This window comes from Chroicocephalus ridibundus, chromosome 2 (assembly GCF_963924245.1).
Source record: "Chroicocephalus ridibundus chromosome 2, bChrRid1.1, whole genome shotgun sequence".
Taxonomy (NCBI): Eukaryota; Metazoa; Chordata; class Aves; order Charadriiformes; family Laridae; genus Chroicocephalus; species Chroicocephalus ridibundus.
Window position 1 is genome coordinate 73,596,076 of NC_086285.1, and position 17,829 is coordinate 73,613,904.

At 43.8% G+C, this 17,829-nt stretch overlaps 1 protein-coding gene across 7 annotated transcripts in view; it reads right to left on the reverse strand.

Moving 5' to 3' along the window:
* Positions 1-17,829, reverse strand: part of PHACTR1 (phosphatase and actin regulator 1) — a 323,130-nt gene that overhangs the window by 36,079 nt on the left and 269,222 nt on the right. For all 7 annotated transcript variants that reach the window (XM_063325904.1, XM_063325902.1, XM_063325903.1 and 4 more), the window contains 2 exons: positions 15,299-15,507; positions 13,621-13,777 (listed from right to left, as the gene is read on the reverse strand). In XM_063325904.1, coding sequence (XP_063181974.1) covers positions 13,621-13,777; positions 15,299-15,507 — 366 coding nt within the window. The remainder of the gene's footprint in view (positions 1-13,620; positions 13,778-15,298; positions 15,508-17,829) is intronic.

Below are 17,829 nucleotides of genomic sequence, written 5' to 3' on the forward strand. Positions count from 1 at the left end.
AGAAAAGGAGAAAAGAGCAAGGATGCAAAGGGTGCAAGGAATTTGAAAAACTCTTGGAGATCTCAGGGTTTTTTGCTATGGCAGAGGGGGACTGAAGGGATGGGGAGGTGCAGGGCTGAGAGAAATGCTTGTTGAGGAAGAGGGGCATCTGGAGTTGATTTCCATGTGAATACAGCCTGCCTGTGATACATTCTTGTTTAGAAACTGAGTCCTGGTAATTTTTTCCATGGAGCGGAGCACGAGGAGTTTGGTCTCAAGGTCTAACCCCATACTCTTCTGGAACTGAAGTGAGCTAGAGACTTTTATGGTCTACATGTCACAGACAGGCATTTGACAGAGCTTGTGACCTGGCTAAACTGTTTGTGCCAGCACAGCCATTGTGCAATAACCCAAAGCAGGAGAAATTCATCTAGCATTGCATCAGGAGAGCTTTATGAGACACATTCACAGTGAACTTAGACTGGGGGAGAGAAGGGAGTCAGGATTTGGGAAAGTTTGAGACAGAACTTGGCTACTCTGCCATGCCAAAGGCACACAAAAAATCAGCAACAATGTCATGCATTTCAAAAGGCAAAGATGTTTCTAATACACAAAGACTTTGTCAGCTCTTTTGATGTCTTGAGCTATCACAGATGGGTGGAGGTTGGGAGGGACCTCTGGAGGTCATCTGGTCCGACCTCCCTGCTCTAGCAGGTCCACCTACAGCCAGGACTGTCTCCAAATGGCTTTTGACTATCTCCAAGGAGGGAGACTCCACAACCTCCCTAGGCAACCTGTGCCAGTGCTCGGTCACCCACAGTGAAAAAAATGTTTCCTGCTGTTCAGACAGCACCTCCTGTGTTTCAGGTGTCCGTTACCTCTGATCCTGTCACTGGGCACCACTAAGAAAAGCCTGGCTCCATTCCCTTTGCACCCTCCCTTCAGGTATTTATACACGCTGGTAAGATCCCCCCTCAGCCTTTTCTTCTCTAGGTTGTACAGTCCCAGCTCTCTCAGCCTCTCCTCACAGGAGAGATGACCCAGTCCCTTAATCATCTTTGTGGCCCTTTGTTGGACTCTCTCCTATCTGCCCATTTCTCTCTTGTATGGAGGAGCACACACAGCACTCCAGATGTGGCCTCACCGGTGCTGAGCAGAGGGGAAGGATCGCCTCCCTTGACCTGTGGGCAATACTTTTTCTAATGCACCCAGGATGCCATTAGCCCTTTCTTTCCCACCAGGGCATGCTGCTGGCTCTTGTCCAACTTGGTGTCCATCAGGACCCCCAGATCCTTTTCTGTCAAGCTGTTCTCCAGCTGATTGGCCCCCAGCATATACTGGTACATGGGGTTGCTCCTCTCCAGGTGTGGGACTTGGCATTTACCTTTGTTGAACTTCATGAGATTCCTGTCAGCCCATTTCTCCAGTTTGTCAAGGTCCCTCTGGATGGCAGCATGACCCTCTGGTGCAACAGCCACTCCTTCCAGTTTTGAGTCATCAGCAAGTTTGCTGAGGGTACACTCTGCCCATCATCCAGATCATCAATGAATGATGTCAAAGAGGATTGGACCCAGTATTGACCTCCTGGGGTATACTGCTAATTACTGGCCTCCAACTAGACTTTGTGCCACTGATCACCAGCCTCTGGGCCTGGCTATTCAGATAGCTTTCAATCCATCTGTCCATCCAACCCATACTTCACTGTGAGGATCTTACGGGAGACAATGTTGAAAACCTTACTGAAGCCTTACTGAAGTCTACATAGACACTACCTACTGCTCCCTCTGTCTACCAGGCCAGTCATTTCATTGTAAAAGTTCATCGTGTTGATCAAGCGTGACTTCCCCTTGTGAATCCATGTTGACTGCTCCTGATGACTTTCTTGTCCTTGACGTGTCTGGATATGGTTTCCAGGATTAGCTGCTCCATCACCTTCCTGGTGATCAAGGTGAGGTCGACTGGCCTATAATGCCCTGAGTCCTCCTTCTTGAATATAGGAGTGACATTTGCTTTCCTCCAGTCTTTGGCCACTTCTCCCTGTTGCCATGATTGATCAAAGACACATTAAAGAAAATAAAGATGGCACTAAATCTTTAGTACTGCTGGGTCAAATTCATCCTTTCAGATATACTTTTATGTCGAATAGTGAGGCAGCGTTGTTCTCTCTTGAAGATTTTAACACGTGCCCTAATTGTTAAAACATGACATGTCTAGTGACAAGTGCACAGAACTGAGAGAAAGGCAAGGTACAGTGATGGGCAGGTGGGAGAATCAAATCTGAGGCAGTCAAATGCACAACGATCAAGGAGGATGCTGAGACAAGTGAGCTGTGATGCCTAGTATTCCCCCACTGATGCCTTGCACTGTCTTTATATCTGCTCCAAAATCCTTCAGATTGAGGCCAAGTGCTGTACAGTATCTTCAGCTGGGAGAAACAAGAGAGAATACAAACTTTGAAGAGAAGAATTAGTCAAGACAAAGGGAAATAAAAGTACCTCCCAAAAATGTCACACATGATGGGTTTCAGAGGCAAAATCCTATCTTTTCACTACTGCAGAGCCTTTTTTCATCTATCATGTTACATTAGAAAATATGATGGAGCCCTTAACTCACCGAAATTAAACAGTGCAGTGCAAAGTGTTGGCAGCTCTTCTAACTGCAGTAGAGTATTAGACTTTCTTTGCTAGTCTGAGGGGGAAGATGAAATGGATGGCGGAGTCTCACATAGCTCTATGATCCCAGCAATTGCCCAAGTCTGTCTATCTCAGCATATATGTCTGCCCAAACAAGGGAAAGGTCAATGGTTCTGGTTCAACCCGAGGGTGAAGGACACCAGGCGTTTACACTCAGTTGTTAACCGGGAAAAGGGAAGGAGTCTCTGGGGATGTTCTGGCCCTGGGACATCAGCCACTCCTTCTCCTAAAAGGAGCAGAAGGAGGTTTTGGGATCAGCTGCAGAATGCTCTTCAAGAGAGCATTCATTCAAGAAAGCACCAAACTCCCGTCAGGGAAGTTGCTCCCCACTTTGAGACTGATGGGCAGCTGCAGTGTGTGCGTAAACCTGACTCCAAACAAACCGATTCCTGTCAGAAGGGCTCCATGCCCTCTTTTTTTTTTTACAGCTGAAACCTGGATATTGGGGCAGGGAAGTCCTTGCATTGGGGCAGAGAGTGCTCTAGGAAAGCCAGGGACCACAGTTTGGGTGCTCCAACCTCCCAGCACAGCCAAACAGGCCAAAGGAATTCTTTGTTCATGCTGCTCGCAGGCTTAGCTGGCGGTGGGCCAGCTGATGGGGCCGTGAAAAGACCTTCAGGGCAGATGTCCAGGGACCTTTCCCTGTAGCTTCTGTGAGGGCCTCCTGAGGATAGCATTTACTTGCAGTTTACATCTCCCCGCGCACTACCCCACAGGGCCTGGGTGCAAGCGATCTGCCAGCCCACCAGATGACTGAGGTCCCCCAAATGCTGCCATCCGCCCTCCCGCCAGGTGACTGAGGTCCCTGTGCATGTGCAGGAGAAGGAGGCCTGGTCCAGGCAGCGTTCTTGTTCCCCACAGAGGGAGAGGGACGGTGCCTTTGCAGGCCCCGCTGTTTGAGATCAGGGTCTCCCGCTTGCAAGGCTAGCTTTTAAATCAAAGCCAGTTGATTGCAGCGAGGCAGGAAGACTGTTTCCGTCTTGATTACTGCAACAAAGGAAATCATGAAGACTTTTCCAGCACGCTGAAAACCTCAGATATTCTTCAGGATAAACAGTCCAGCCTGACATTATAAATGCTTGCTTGTTTAGAAAATACAGTATATTGAATGCTTATTTTATTAATTACTTATTAACCATTTGCGTTGCTGCCTCCTGAATTCCGGGATGTCAGTGAAGAACCGGGTTACTGAATTCACCTTGGTGCTAACGTGCTTTCCCAGTAGTTTGCTGGTTTGAAAATTATTTATCACCAGAAAGACAAGCAATGAATATTACAGACTGCATACTTAGAGACATGCTGATGTGGTCTATTGCGCATGAGAACACTTCCTCTTCACTAATGTTATTAACATAAATGGTAATTTTACATGGTCAGGTCTCAGACTAAGGATTTAGCTTAATCCCCACATATGGTCTACGCAGTGCTTCTGAATCCCAGTGCACTGAAATAGGAGCATAATTCTCATCCACGCTTGCCTCTAAAAGACCAGTTGTAACTTTTCTGCATGTACGCAAAAAAAGTCCCTGTTCATCTCTAAGTGATCCTCATGTTAACCCTAAGTCTTAGGGAAAACATGCAAAATTCCAACCTTACACAACTGTATCAGGTGCAATAGTAAGTATATTTGCTTTCTTGGTACATTTGTCCAAAAGACATTTAATCCTATATAAAACAAACATATAAAACATCAAATCCTATTTACTACAGGGCCAACTCCTCAAAAAGTCCCCTCTATTTACTCACAATAACCTGGTATGAAACTCCTGCGTTTCCAGACATAGATAGATGCCCATGCACACAAGTTAGACTTACTTCTCTCTCAGTCCTTCTTGCGCTTACAGTAATAGTCACATATATATTTAAAAGCTGATTGGAGTCAGGATAAAAAATTTGTTTTACGTGTTTGACTTCTTTGCAAGGATTACTTATGTTAGTCTCCTGCACATGTGTTGCCAAATAGGTCATAACATACCGAAGGGGGGGAAAATGCTAACTGTAACTTCTGAAAGAGGTTAAATATTTCGCTCCAAAAGCAGTTTCTCCATTTTACAGTCATCAGTCTATAAAGCGAAATTTATTCCTGCCAGTCTGCTTCTTTTATCTACTTGTACTGCCATCTGATTTGTTTCCTTTACGGAAATTACAAGGTCATCAAAGCTGAGCAACTGTTGTGCTTGTGATTAACTCCCCACAATCAGCAGACAGAAAACATGAAGATTTATGGTTAGATTTTTTCAAGGTGGAAATTTATGAGCTAGTTCTTAATGGACCTGCCCTAAATTTGTCAGCATTTACCAGCAAAAGAAAAAAACCAATCAAACCACCCTGTTTTCTTCTGTTAAAGCCAGAATATAATATTTTGCAACAGTTACTTCCTTGTATTTGTTTCACCTGTTTTTATTAATATTTGTCTTTCTTTTACTCAAAAGAGTTCTGCATGGAATCCACGTGGTCTCTTGTTTACTGGAGAAATAAAAGACTAGTTCTATTACCAACATATGTTATTTCATTACTGCTGCAAGCTTGCATTATATCACCATGAATTATTTTGCCCAGCAGAGAAAAGTGGCTTCCTCTGAGGTAAAAGCTGACAGTGGTTTGACAACTAAAAGCAACACCGCAATCAATTTGGGGCAGAAAATGAAGGATACCACACCCCACTGACACCGCAAAGGAAACTAAGGTAGACTAAATATATTTGTCTTAGTGGTGTTGACAGCCTGAGTTAGATCTCAAATACAGGCTGTGTCAGGGAGCTGAAGAGGATGGGACGCGTGAAGGGGAAATTGTAACCCCATAACACATTCTGCCTCGGCTTCTGCAGAGGAAGGATGGGAGAAGCAGATGTTGCAACGACAGCGTAGTGCGACTTGCGCAGCTTCCCTGAGAGCAGCCAATGGGAGCAGTGACAGACCCCAGGAATAACAAATACTTGCCCAGACTGGCGACATCTCTGATTGAAATGAACTTTTGACATGGAGAAAACACTTTCCATTTCATCAACGGCCACACGGATGCCTCTGGGGAGACCTTGCCCTCAAATACTGCTTCCTGCTGCCTGCTGCCTACCCATTAAGAGCATTCTTCTCTCCACCACAATGTTCCTCCTCCCTTATAGTAACATAAATAAATTGTCTCTGCATATTTGGAGCCCTGCCTTCTAACATGGAGAGACACATCTGCCCAAGGACAGACTATATCACCTCTGAGAGGCTTTGCTTTCATACACAGCAAAACATCTGCTGGCCCTGGTTGAGCGAAACTGGCGGTGGCAGGGTTCATCCCATCCCGAGGTGGAGCTGCGACAGAGGAGAGGTCACACTGCCAGGGCACTACCAGATCGTAGGTTAAGGACACTGTTCATCCCACAAACGAGGGAGCACGCAGAGGTGATGTGTTTTGCGGTGACATTACCCACTGTCACCTCCCCTTTCCCTTGATTGCTCCATTGACCTTTTGCCGTAGCAAATTACTCAGATGAAGCAAATTCATGCTGTTAGCTTTTGAAACTCATATCAAACCAATAGTAATAGCATCATTCGCGATGTTAGACTTGTCTTTTTCTATGATGAGTCGTGATGTTAGCTATGAAAATTCCTAATACAAAGAGACAATTCCAAACCGTGCTCAGAAATGAGGATCCTTGTCCCACTGAAACAGAGAGTTAGACGTCTACAGAGATCCTGATATCTGGGTGTTTTTTTGAAAACACACAAACTTTGCTGTCAATGAGAGTTTGTCAACTAGGGGAATTTTCCAAAGTTCATAGGTACATATGTACATTTAGAGACCCCAACGCATCTTAAAAAAAATATGTGTGTGTGTGTGTATGTATATGTATATGTGTTCATGTGTTTATTTCAGTGGCTTGCCTGCGGTCAGAGAGCCTATGGAAGATGCAAGCTTCCTACAGTGTTTTAACTACAAAGCTACCTTTCCTTTCAGCGCAACAGAGCTCCCCAGGGCATCAGTCACAGAAAAAAGGGCTGACAAGGGCCTTGAGTGCCCATCTCACCCACGGTCCTGCACAGAACCGAGCTCAGTTCTGCTCAGAGTATCTATTCCTGGCAGTTGAGCCCAGGTGTGTAATGATAACTTGGTTTGAGCTTGTCGCCCATAGATAATCAGCTGCGTTTGTTGTCTTCCTTCGGATGCTAATGACAATTTAGACAGCTCCCTTGGGGTTTCTCACAAAAGTACAGTTTCCTCATGAAGCTAAACTAAAAGGGAAAAAAATGTCATTTTCCCTAGGTACCATCGTGGCTAAAACCCAGTCTCAGCCCTTTACGACTTTTTTCGGTCACCCCCATTCGTGCATCTAGTGCTGTCGCATCGTACCCTCTAATCCAGGATTTAGATGAGCTTGTTTACCACAATCCCATTTTCCGTGTGATTTATCCCCAGCACCCGACATGCGAAGAGGCAAGCTCCACACACACACGCGCGCGTGCTGCCGTTGGGGATGAGCTCTTGCTTTAGGCACTTGCTTTTCTCTCATTAGTGGAAGCTAACAATAAGTGTGAGAATTGCAGACGTCAGAGGTAATTAGTAAGAAATTATTTCACGTTCCCCAACAAAATGAGGCCTGTGAATAAAGCCTAATCCTGCTGTCTGCCCACTCTTTTTATCCCTAAATGACTCGGAGATGGGGAGGGCACAAAGTGCTCTCCACAGGGCTGGATGGGGGATGGCCATGAGGAGATTCAGCTGAGCTCAACGGGGCTGTCTTGCTGCCATCCTCCAGCTGAATAAACCCTCCTCTCTACAGGACAGCAATGCTGTTTAAATAATTAACCGCTTCAAAAAGCTGAATCTCCTCACGGCCTTATTTTTTAGTTAATAAAAACGACCACTTTGGACTACTCATCCTCATTCCTCATCCCCTGAAGGAACTGCTGTGCATTTCAGTGACTCTGCAAGCCTTGCAGACCGGCCTGTCCTCAGCACTGCTAATACAGAATCACAGAATGGTTTGGGTTGGAAGGGACCTTAAAGATCATGTAGTTCCAACCCCCCTGCCACGGGCAGGGACACCTCCCACTAGACCAGGCTGCTCAAAGCCCCATCCAGCCTGGCCTTGAACACCTCCAGGGATGGGGCAGCCACAGCTTCCCTGGGCAACCTGTTCCAGTGCCTCACCGCCCTCACAGTAAAGAATTTCTTCCTAACATCTAATCTAAATCTACCCTCTTGCAGTTTAAAACTGTTACCCCTTGTCCTATCACTACACTCCCTGATAAAAAATGCTATCCTTTTCCCAAACTGTCCAATTTTTCTGCTCTGCTTTCCGGTTCATGTCCCTCCTGTTTACAAACGTACTCCCTTGCTCTTTCTTCTGAGTACTCTCCCTCATGCAGAGGGACACATGGACAACTAGCACTTCATGTGAACAAGTCCAGAAAGCCTCACAGCAGCCACATGACATTTTAAAAATCGGTGGCAATTTTTTATACCTGTGGGAATTCACCAAGTTCATTTCATCACAGGATTTCTGTTTCTAGGCAGTATTTTTCAGTGCAGCTGAGGAAGATGTGGTATCGATTGGGGAACGCGTAGAGTAGATTACCTTTCTGATCGAGGTAGTAGGTGACCATCACCTGTCAAACCTGGCACTCCATAACAAAGATTTATGTCTTTTCATGCTACATTTCTCACTCACAGACATCTCGGTACTATTTCCAAAGCATCAATGGGACTATAAACACATCTAGCAGGAGTGCATGTCCATATCTCACGCATACATATTTACAGCTGTATGCACACAGACAGTGTCTCTGATCTGTTTTCATACTTCCTATCCTTTGCCTCACGACACTTGCAATATATTATTTATATTGCTTCAGATCAAGATTTTCCACTTGCTGGTGTAAGGACAGCACCCCGTAAGGTACTGTAGCGAATAAGTCTAGGGCTATACCATAAACAATGTCAAGCACTACTGTATATCTGACAGAGGAGCTTGCCATTGATTCACTGCATTAAAGCCAGTTGAACATATACAGCCACATGCTTACAGGATTCATTCGAGCAATCACTCAAAATCACTCAAAGCCCATCACTCAAAATCACATGAGAGGCAACAGGTAGTGTGTGGACACTGCAAGAAATTTCTTTCTTCTTTATTTGTTTCTAATGTAATTATTTTCTATTTAATTATTTAGTTAATGTGCAGAGGGCTGCTCCCCCACCTCATCTCTCTTTGCTTTTGCACTGGGCGTGCTTTCACATGGTCTTGGGTTAAATGTGAGCCCTACCACTGACAGCTTTTGGCAGTGGCACAGCACAGGCTACAAAATCTTATTGGGTTGCTTGTGGCACCTGCCAGTGACAGGTAGCAGCCCCCTGACATGCACTGCTTGCCTGTGGACAGCCGCTATCTCTCTCCCCTGCCTTGTGACCTGCAGCCAGCCTGCCCTCTGCCCCGAGGTGGGTAGGAGCATGCTGCTGAGACAGACATGATGCTGACCAGTAACAATACTGTCAATGTCGAGAAGTCCCCTTAACATTGATTATTACCAATGTGATGCTAATAATCTGAATTACCAGATTTTTTCTATGATTAGATCATCCTATTCCAGCAGGTGGGAAAAGTCAGGATGGAAGCAATTCACGAAAAACAGGTAAGGACACTGCCATGCATTCTTGAAAAGCCATGGATCAAAATCTCAGCTTTGATACTCCTGTATCTAGTTGCTAATGAGCCCCTTCACCAGAGTTGGGGGTTTAAGAGACTCAAAAAAGACTTGAGTGCTTTAGAAAGCCTCTCTCATGGGATGTGTGGCAGATCAGCCATAGTCTAAAGGCACACCTTGTCTCAAGGTATGGGAGAGACTTTGTGAAAGACACGCAAAGAAACCAGGTCTGTCCACTTCAAGGGAGTGCAAAGTCCTCAGCAAAGTCTGGTGCAGTGCACAGCCATGCAGAAATATATAGATACATTTTCTCTAACGGGCTTTTGTGCTTACTAAATAATATGTTGATTGAGGAAGTCCGTGTGGTCTCTTATGAAAACCATTATGATTCCTTGGTGAAACAGAAGTGCAAGGACCAGCACTGAAGCACCCAGTACCAGGGGACAGTCCTCCAGTCTCTGGGAGATATGTGGCTCTGACGTGCATCGCCCATCAGCGCTGGCCCTCCTCCTTGCCAGGGGCTCCTGACAGGCCATGCCTTGTATCACTGCCCCTGGGAGAACATCCAAGCTCAGATCCAGAACCCGTCTGAGTCCTTGCTTCACAGTCAATTCCCAGACATGCCCCACTCCTCTCACCCTGATAGCCACTGAAAGCTAAATCCAGGTCTTCCTGCCCTTGCTCTAGCCTGGGGAACCAGTGCTTCCCAGAAGGTCTGACACAGACAGAGAGACAGGCAGAAGTCAGAAGTCTGTCTTTTCCCTCTGTCTGTTAACTTGGAGAGTCCTGCTTTTCATTCTGTTTTCCCTTTTCTATATTACAGTCACTTATAAGCACTTCTTGAGCAGCTGTGAAGCTGTGCAGGCACCAGAGGGATAAAACAGAGGAGGAGTTTGGGAGAAGCTGAGCAGGCAGGAAAAATGAAGACTATACCCACTTAAAGATTTACTTAGTGCAGAAGGTCTGCTTTTCAGAGCAGAAATTAATGGAGTTGTAAGGGGTTTTAGCAGCCAAGAACATGGCCTCCAGCATCCATTTCCTATCCTCAAGTCCCATGTGGTTATGAGCTGAAATCTGCATATTATTTCACTATTTTTGCTCCTTGCTTCATAGTAGGTATCACATTTTGGAGTAGTCCATTCCGATTTGGTTATAGGAAGAGGGTGTCTAATCAGTGCTCTAATTGCTATGTATAGACTGTCCAGAAACAGTCTATGGCGCATTGGCCTGTTGGCGCAGCTGAAATTCAGGTGTCGTGGGCTCTCCTGCCTTTGCTAGGGCGCATTTTCCTATCTTGGTCAAAAAGCTCCACTTTTGCTTGGATCTACATTTGCTGAGTCTTGATACAGGATACATACCAGCGGAGCACTACATTCATGTGAAGTGTTTATGATAGGCACAAAGGTGTTAATTCGTCTTATGGCCGAGTTAATATTCAGGTGTGTAGCTGGCCAGATCCTGCTGTAAGAGAAGGTCTCTGCAGCCTCACCCCCACAACTGGTCTGGTGTAAGCCAGGCCACAATTCTCCCAGCACGGAAAACAGACGACATGGTGAAGTCTGCTCTGGAGTCTCTCTACCAGTTGGTGGAAGCAATAATAAAGTCATAACAATTTTCTGGTGCCAACTAGAGGTTCAGAGGTTCCGAGCTACATTTAAACAGGATCCGAACAAATAGTTCTGAGCCAAATTGATTCCTGGTGCAGCTCTAATAAGGCTGGAGGAACTACACCTGGGATGATTTTGGTCCCACACAATATGTCAATGGTCAGTCTCTCAATATGCCTGGCTATCAGCGACTTTAAAAATGACGTTCTCTTTATAGTACCAAATTCTGATCTGCCAAATGTGCCAGCCAATGAGCTCTTCCAAACTAAATACTGTGAGGATTATGCATAAATACTGAAGTATCCTAATCAGCCTCTTGGTGAAAAGTAATTGATCCATTACAGACAATAACTATTTGCTGAAGTTTTTATTCTGCATTTTTTACTTCTGTAAGTAGCCTATGTCAATTCATTGGCTAGCTATTTTAAACCTTAGGGGACTATTGGTGGAACAGTACAAATCCCTCTGAAATCCAAAATTGCCAGCTGCAATTATAGTCCGCATCTAGCATCTTCTCTAAGGACTATAAATGCTTCACTACTTTAATTTTGCTTGGCATCTGCATCACTGAGTGACGATTACTGAGCAATGGCAAAAGGCGGATTCAGTAATGAAGTATGGACAGTAAAGAAATATCATCCAAATTGAAATATTCTATTTCGATCTAATATTCATCAGTCTGTGCACACTAATACATCACATTTCGATACACAGCACAGGTACCTTCCTTTTTGCTGCTGAAACATCTATGGTTTTTTGCATATTAGAGATGAGGAAAGTGGGTTTCTCCTCATATTTCTTGATTGTTTTTAACTACTCAAAAGGATGAGATACTAAGTTGTAAATACTAGTAATTCAAAGGTCTGACTGGAAACTACATTATTCCAGATAAGGCTGGTGAAATTCTACCAATTATTTCAGTGATGTTCCACTGGTATAAAACGGGAATGAAACAGAACTGGCTCAGCTATTTTTTGAGCTCGTATATACACAGTTTTAATTATGTGAACTGCTTGTGATTGCCCCTAAGTCCTAGCTATATTAGAAGACAAGATCAAGCACTATACCTCAGACTGAATGAGCAGATATGCAACTGGGAAAACAAACGACGACATTGTGAGAATATGGGGCTTACACTGGGAGGGTTCCGGGTAGTGCCAAAACTAGTTTCCCTTGTTAAAAAGAGATACGCTGAAGAAAAATTCTTTAATGGGGAAACAGTAGGTTTTGGAGAGGTGAGATATAAAACATTTATAATAAAAATCACCCGGGGCAGAGTGAGCTGTGCAGAGTCAATGTTTGCAAATGACACTGCTTACCTTCATCAGACAGAGCTGTAAAACTTCTGAGAGACCTAAGTAATCTAGGCAATAGGGCAACACAGCGGAAAAGCTGTTCAATGTCATTGCAAGGTCAAGCACTGCACAGTAAGATACGCTAAGAGACAAAAATTTCACCCCTTCACATGCTTCAAAAGGGTTCAAAACTAATCATATAAGCACTGGGACCTCGCTATCATGTGCTGCTCTTTGGGACCCAGAGCTCTATGTGCAGCTGCGGTTTAACAAGGTGTTAGGCTAAATAAAGACTAGACTGAAAAATCACAGTACCAGCAACAGTGCAGCACCATCTTGCATACTTTGGGCTTCACTCCCGAGGCCCTTCAACAAGAATACTGAAGAATTAGACGGGTCTTGGAGTAGGCTAAGCATGATCTAGCACAAAGACTTTCAAAGACAGACTGGAAAGATGTGGTTAGTTTATTCCAAAGAGGGAATAAACGAGGCCATGAAAAAAAGTAGCTAAAATGCTGAATGAGGTATTTACCGGGACCTCCTATTCTTCCTGTCTCCACAACATGGTAACAGTGTTCCCCTCTTATCCCCCCACCAAAAAAAAAAAAGAAAACAAAAAAGAAAACCCACAACAAAATTCCCAACAACTGGCTGGTCTTCTCCTTGTGGCTTTCTCGGAGTCACACTGGAGGGCAACTAACAGCATTCATCAGCTTTGCATACCACCAAGTTGATAACACAACAGCATTAAATCGATTACAGAAATCACAGCTGGAGCATAGGAGGTTCTTAGACATATCTACTTGACCTCAGTTTACTAATTCTTGACAGAAATATTCCACATTTACTGGTCACCCCTCTATACCCCACGCAATACAGAAAACCAGAACAGCTGGTGAGTGACAGTGTTATGAAGAACAAAGAGTCTAGACAGGGTAAATCTGTCCAACCTGACCCAAAAAAAGTGGGTACTGAAGGATGTAAGTATTTTGGATCAGGAAAAGACTCAGCTACTCATAGGAGATGCAGTCAGAAGAGAAATTTATACCTCTGCCCTTTGGCCAAACTAATAGCCTATCAAGTGGCACCTGCAGCTACTGTCCAAACTGTTATCAAAGCTGAATGTTTCCCAATGGTGTACCAAAACCAACCAAATCCACGTAGTTCCTGCTGACACTTAACACAATCAAAGAACTCATAGGATATGCCAAGAAAATGAAATGGGGCGTTGTGTGGGAAGTTATATTTGAGCAGAAATAGTGTCTACAGTCTTTTTTCGCCATCCCTCCTTACCTTTTCCTCTTGAACATTGAGAACAAACAGATCTCAAATGTTTACAGACTAAGGATAAAAACTGCATTCCACAACATATTTCCAAAAGTAAAAGTCATAAAAACGTGTTGTCTCCTACCTTGTTAACTTTGTCCCAATCTGCTGTCTGAGTTCGAGCCTCTCTTCATCAGTCTGCATGGGGAGGATGTTCTTTTCCTCCAGCTCTCGCTTGGAAGGCCTGTTGCTTAGTTTGATTGCTAAAGAGTCCTTCCTGCAGACTTTCATTGCCAGGGAGCCTGTGGGAGAGAGGAGAGGCTCTGCCAAAGGAGGTGTCATCGTTTCATTACAGCATGCAGCCGGCAAAGAAGTACTAGCCAAGGGAGGATACTAGGATCTCATTTACACTGGGATGGACTGTGGGAAAAGGGGTGTCGATTAACTTCACTTGCTCAATTAACCTCAATCCATATCATAATAAGGAAAAGCTGAATTTGGTAGGTATTCAGGAAAAAGAAATTAAAATATTGCTCCATAGAGGGGAGTGGAGAAGAAGGGCCTATTTCAGAATTGCTAGTAGCATCTGTAGCTTTCTTTAGCACAGTGTTTCTGAACCATGTAATGGAATGAATAATTCAACCTTAGAGTCTGGGCAGGCAGCAGAGCTACATGGGGAAAGAGAGAGGTATCTCTCTTGCGATGTAATATCAAGACTTTCAAGCTAGTACCTGAGGGAAGCAAAAGTCCACCAGAAGCAGCACAGACCTCTGTGTACATTAATTGACACTTGCTTCTCAGGCAGTGACAGTAGCAAAGACACTGTGAAAACCAGTGGCCTTTCATGGCTCAAGTTTGCTTTCCTAGGCTTGTATCCAAAGCGGTTTGAGCGGGGAAGACAGACGCAAGCAGAGAGACACAAACCCATGAGAAGTTTTGGGCTTTGGCAGGAGAATGTGAGAGTGCAGTTCTGCTCTGTTTCTTAGTTTAAGAGCAAAGACTGCTTAATTTCACTTGCAGGGTAATGGAGGATTCTGAGGAGATGAAACACGCCTGTTTTAGCAGCTTCTTTGTGTGTGTTTTAAAAAGGATGTTGTTTGTTTGTACTGCTCCCAGTTTTACGAAGAAAAGAAATCCAAGGGCCTGAAACTTCAGCTTGACCTGCAGGATGACAAGAAGTTGTCATACATAAAGTATAGTATCTTGTCTTCAGGGGAGAGTCCTATAATGCCACACTGAGGCAGGAGATGGGTTTCTCAGACAGGACAGGAAGGGGCCACAGGTCCCTCTCCAGATTGTAATTGCAATATGGCTATCAATTAACCTCTTCTCTTCTTACTGAGCCCAATTCTCTGATCATGACCCCTTTCAAAGTATGTGCAGACCTACAATTCTGACATGATTTAGTACTTACTATACATATGATTCTCTATCAGTGGCACTTATTTCATCCTTCTGAAGGAACTCTATTGAGCTGATCTTGAACTAAGCCGAAGACAGGGATTCTCTACACCACAGACACTTAGGAAAGTGAATCCAAAAGTCAATTTGGAAGTGAACTAATATAAGCCAAATGCAGTCACTTGAATTCTGTCTTGACAGCTACCCAGATAGGGATTCATGTGGATTAGGGAAATCATTATAAATTCATACTACTTGTTATTCTGGATTAATTTACCAAGCGTGCTCATGTACTCAAGCCCTGAAAGATGCAAAAGCCACAGTCAAGAAAGAAAATTCACAGGTCTTGTGTTTCCCTTGTATTCTGAGAGTTCAGAGGAAAAATTAAATAAATGAGAAGGAAAAAATGGAATGAGTCTTACTTGTAAATAATGAGTTATCCTCATCTTCATCTTCCTCTTCCTCCTCTTCCTGTCTTGTGTAGAGGCAGGAAGAGTCTTCATAGTCAGTTTCATGAGGCACATTTTCTTTATTGTCATCGCATTCGATCACAACAGTTGGCACTTGTCTCATGTCTGGAAGGCCCCCAGGTCCGGTTTTTGTAACACTGTCACCTGTGTGTAAACCAGAGCTGTTGGGAAAGAAAAACAAATAAATAAACTCAAGGAAACAGCTCAATGGAAGACTGAGTTGCTCTTCTCACAGTATTTAAGAAAGTAGTGGTCTTTCAGCCTTTTTTGAGAACAAATGAGGACAGAAAGATCATGACGAGCAAGACATCTAATGGGTTTAAACTGAGTATACATTAGATTTAAGGTACAACATTCGTTAGGGAGAGGTAGGAGAGCATGCAGACAGAAATACCACCAGCCAGGACTGAGAACAAAAGATTTCCAGCAAATGCAGGCTCAAGGCTTAGTGGGAATTGTACCGGCTTCTCAGACCAATAAGCATGTCTTCAGTCCGGTGTCTGTGTCACCTCCGCAGTAAGGAGAAAATGCCTCACCTGGATGCAAAAGGTGGAGTAAGAGAGTGGGAGGGAGGAAAGGTATAGATTGTAGAGGAGGACTGTAGAAAGGCAGAGGGAAACCATGACTCACACTCCTTGGGTAAGATGCTGACTGACCTGAGGGGAAGGAAGGGCACGACTGTCTGAAGCACAGGGGACCGAGCATGTGAAACTGGCCTTGGAGAAAAGAGACTTTGGGAGCTGGTGAGAGGGAGGGAGCTAAAACCCAGGAGGTTTGTTTGCTAATGGCACAGTTGTGTATTGTGGGGGCTGAAATGACGATATCCCTTCTCCTGCCCTGGCTGCTCACTCCAGCCAGGTGCTGGAGATCAATCTGAATTGGAGCTAACATCATATTTCTTTTGTCACATAAAGTGTGATTGATCATTTTCTGCAGCTTACTAGGTTCAGACCTGTCATCAGTACTGCTACCATCTAGCTCTGTTTATGTGTTGATTTCAAAGCCCTTTACCAAGGAGCATATCAATCATAGAACCATAGAATCATTTAGGTGGAAAAGCCCTTTAAGATCATGGACTCCAAGTGTTAACCTAGCACTGCCAAGTTCACCACTAAACCATATCCTTAAGCACTACATCTACACAGCTTTTAAATACCTCCAGGGATGGTGACTCAACCACTTCCCTGTGGCAGCCTTTTCCAACGCTCGATAACCCTTTCAGAGAAGAAATTTTTCCTAATATCCAATTCAAGTAAGGAAACAGGAACATGAGGAGGTGAAGGTCAAAGTCAAACAAAAGGCGAAAGGAAAAGTCAGGAACAGAAATAAATTTCCCAACCCATTTTTATCTAATAGCTCATGTTGCTTTTCCAACATGGAATGAGAATGAGAGACTGGCAGGCAGAAACGATGGCTGCTCAGGTTTATTTTTGAGTCAGCAGCAACCGCTATCTCTTAAGTCCCTGTATAAAAGGTGGGGAACATTTTCCTGTTGGACACTCTCTCCATGTCAAACTTCCATTTTGCTTTCCACAAGAACATAGATAAAAAACCAGATGTGCCGGCCAAGCTGCACTTGAGGCACCCAAATTTGGCTCTGACCTTACCGAGTGCTGAGTAGCCTCAATTCTTTTGAATATTTTAGCCTGTTCAGAATACCAGAGGCATTCTGCACCTTGAAAAAATGTTGCATTCTTCTCTTTAAATGATTTTCTACTGAGCCAACTTGAAACATTTCTCTTTCTTCTTCAAAGAAATAATTTTCTTAATTGCAACACTTACTATCGCAGACTAACCAGCAAGGAGATGCATTGCTTTACTGGATGCCTTAAAGAGAGTCACTCCATTTCCTTAGTGATAGTCTATGTTTTGTAACACAAAGTTCAACAGATTCACAAAGAACTGGCTTGTGAATTTTTGTATTAGACTTCAATAAGTTTGACCCAAATTTTTTTTTTTATCCTGGAAGTACTTTTAGAAGTCATCAGCTGAATTCTCCTAATAACACATAAATGCACTATATTTAGCATTTAAATACTTTCAACTAACTTTTAATTTACTGTTATGCTTTAATAATTTTAATTATATTAACTTCATTTTTTAAATCTGTTTTCTCTTTAACCTATTTTTTTGTGTAACTTTTTTAAGAGGAAAGGTAGGAAATGAAAAAAACCTGGAATTAAATTTACAAGAGAAACTAAAATGCTGCGAAATTCTGTTAACGTTGCTAAAAAAAAAAAAAAAAGAAATAGAAAACTTGCAATGGTGAACGCAACCACTGGATCATTCAGTGAATTTTAAAACAATACACACACACAGAGTAAGTACGAGTTCACTAAGTCCCTTCTGGAAGTACAAATGAAAGAGGCAAAAAGTAGTTCAGCATCCAGGACCATTTGGTGCTTCCCTGTTCTGTGAAGGATGTATGGAGGTTACAGATGCATCCTTATGGGAGTGCCCATAGGGTAGCAGATATCAAAGGG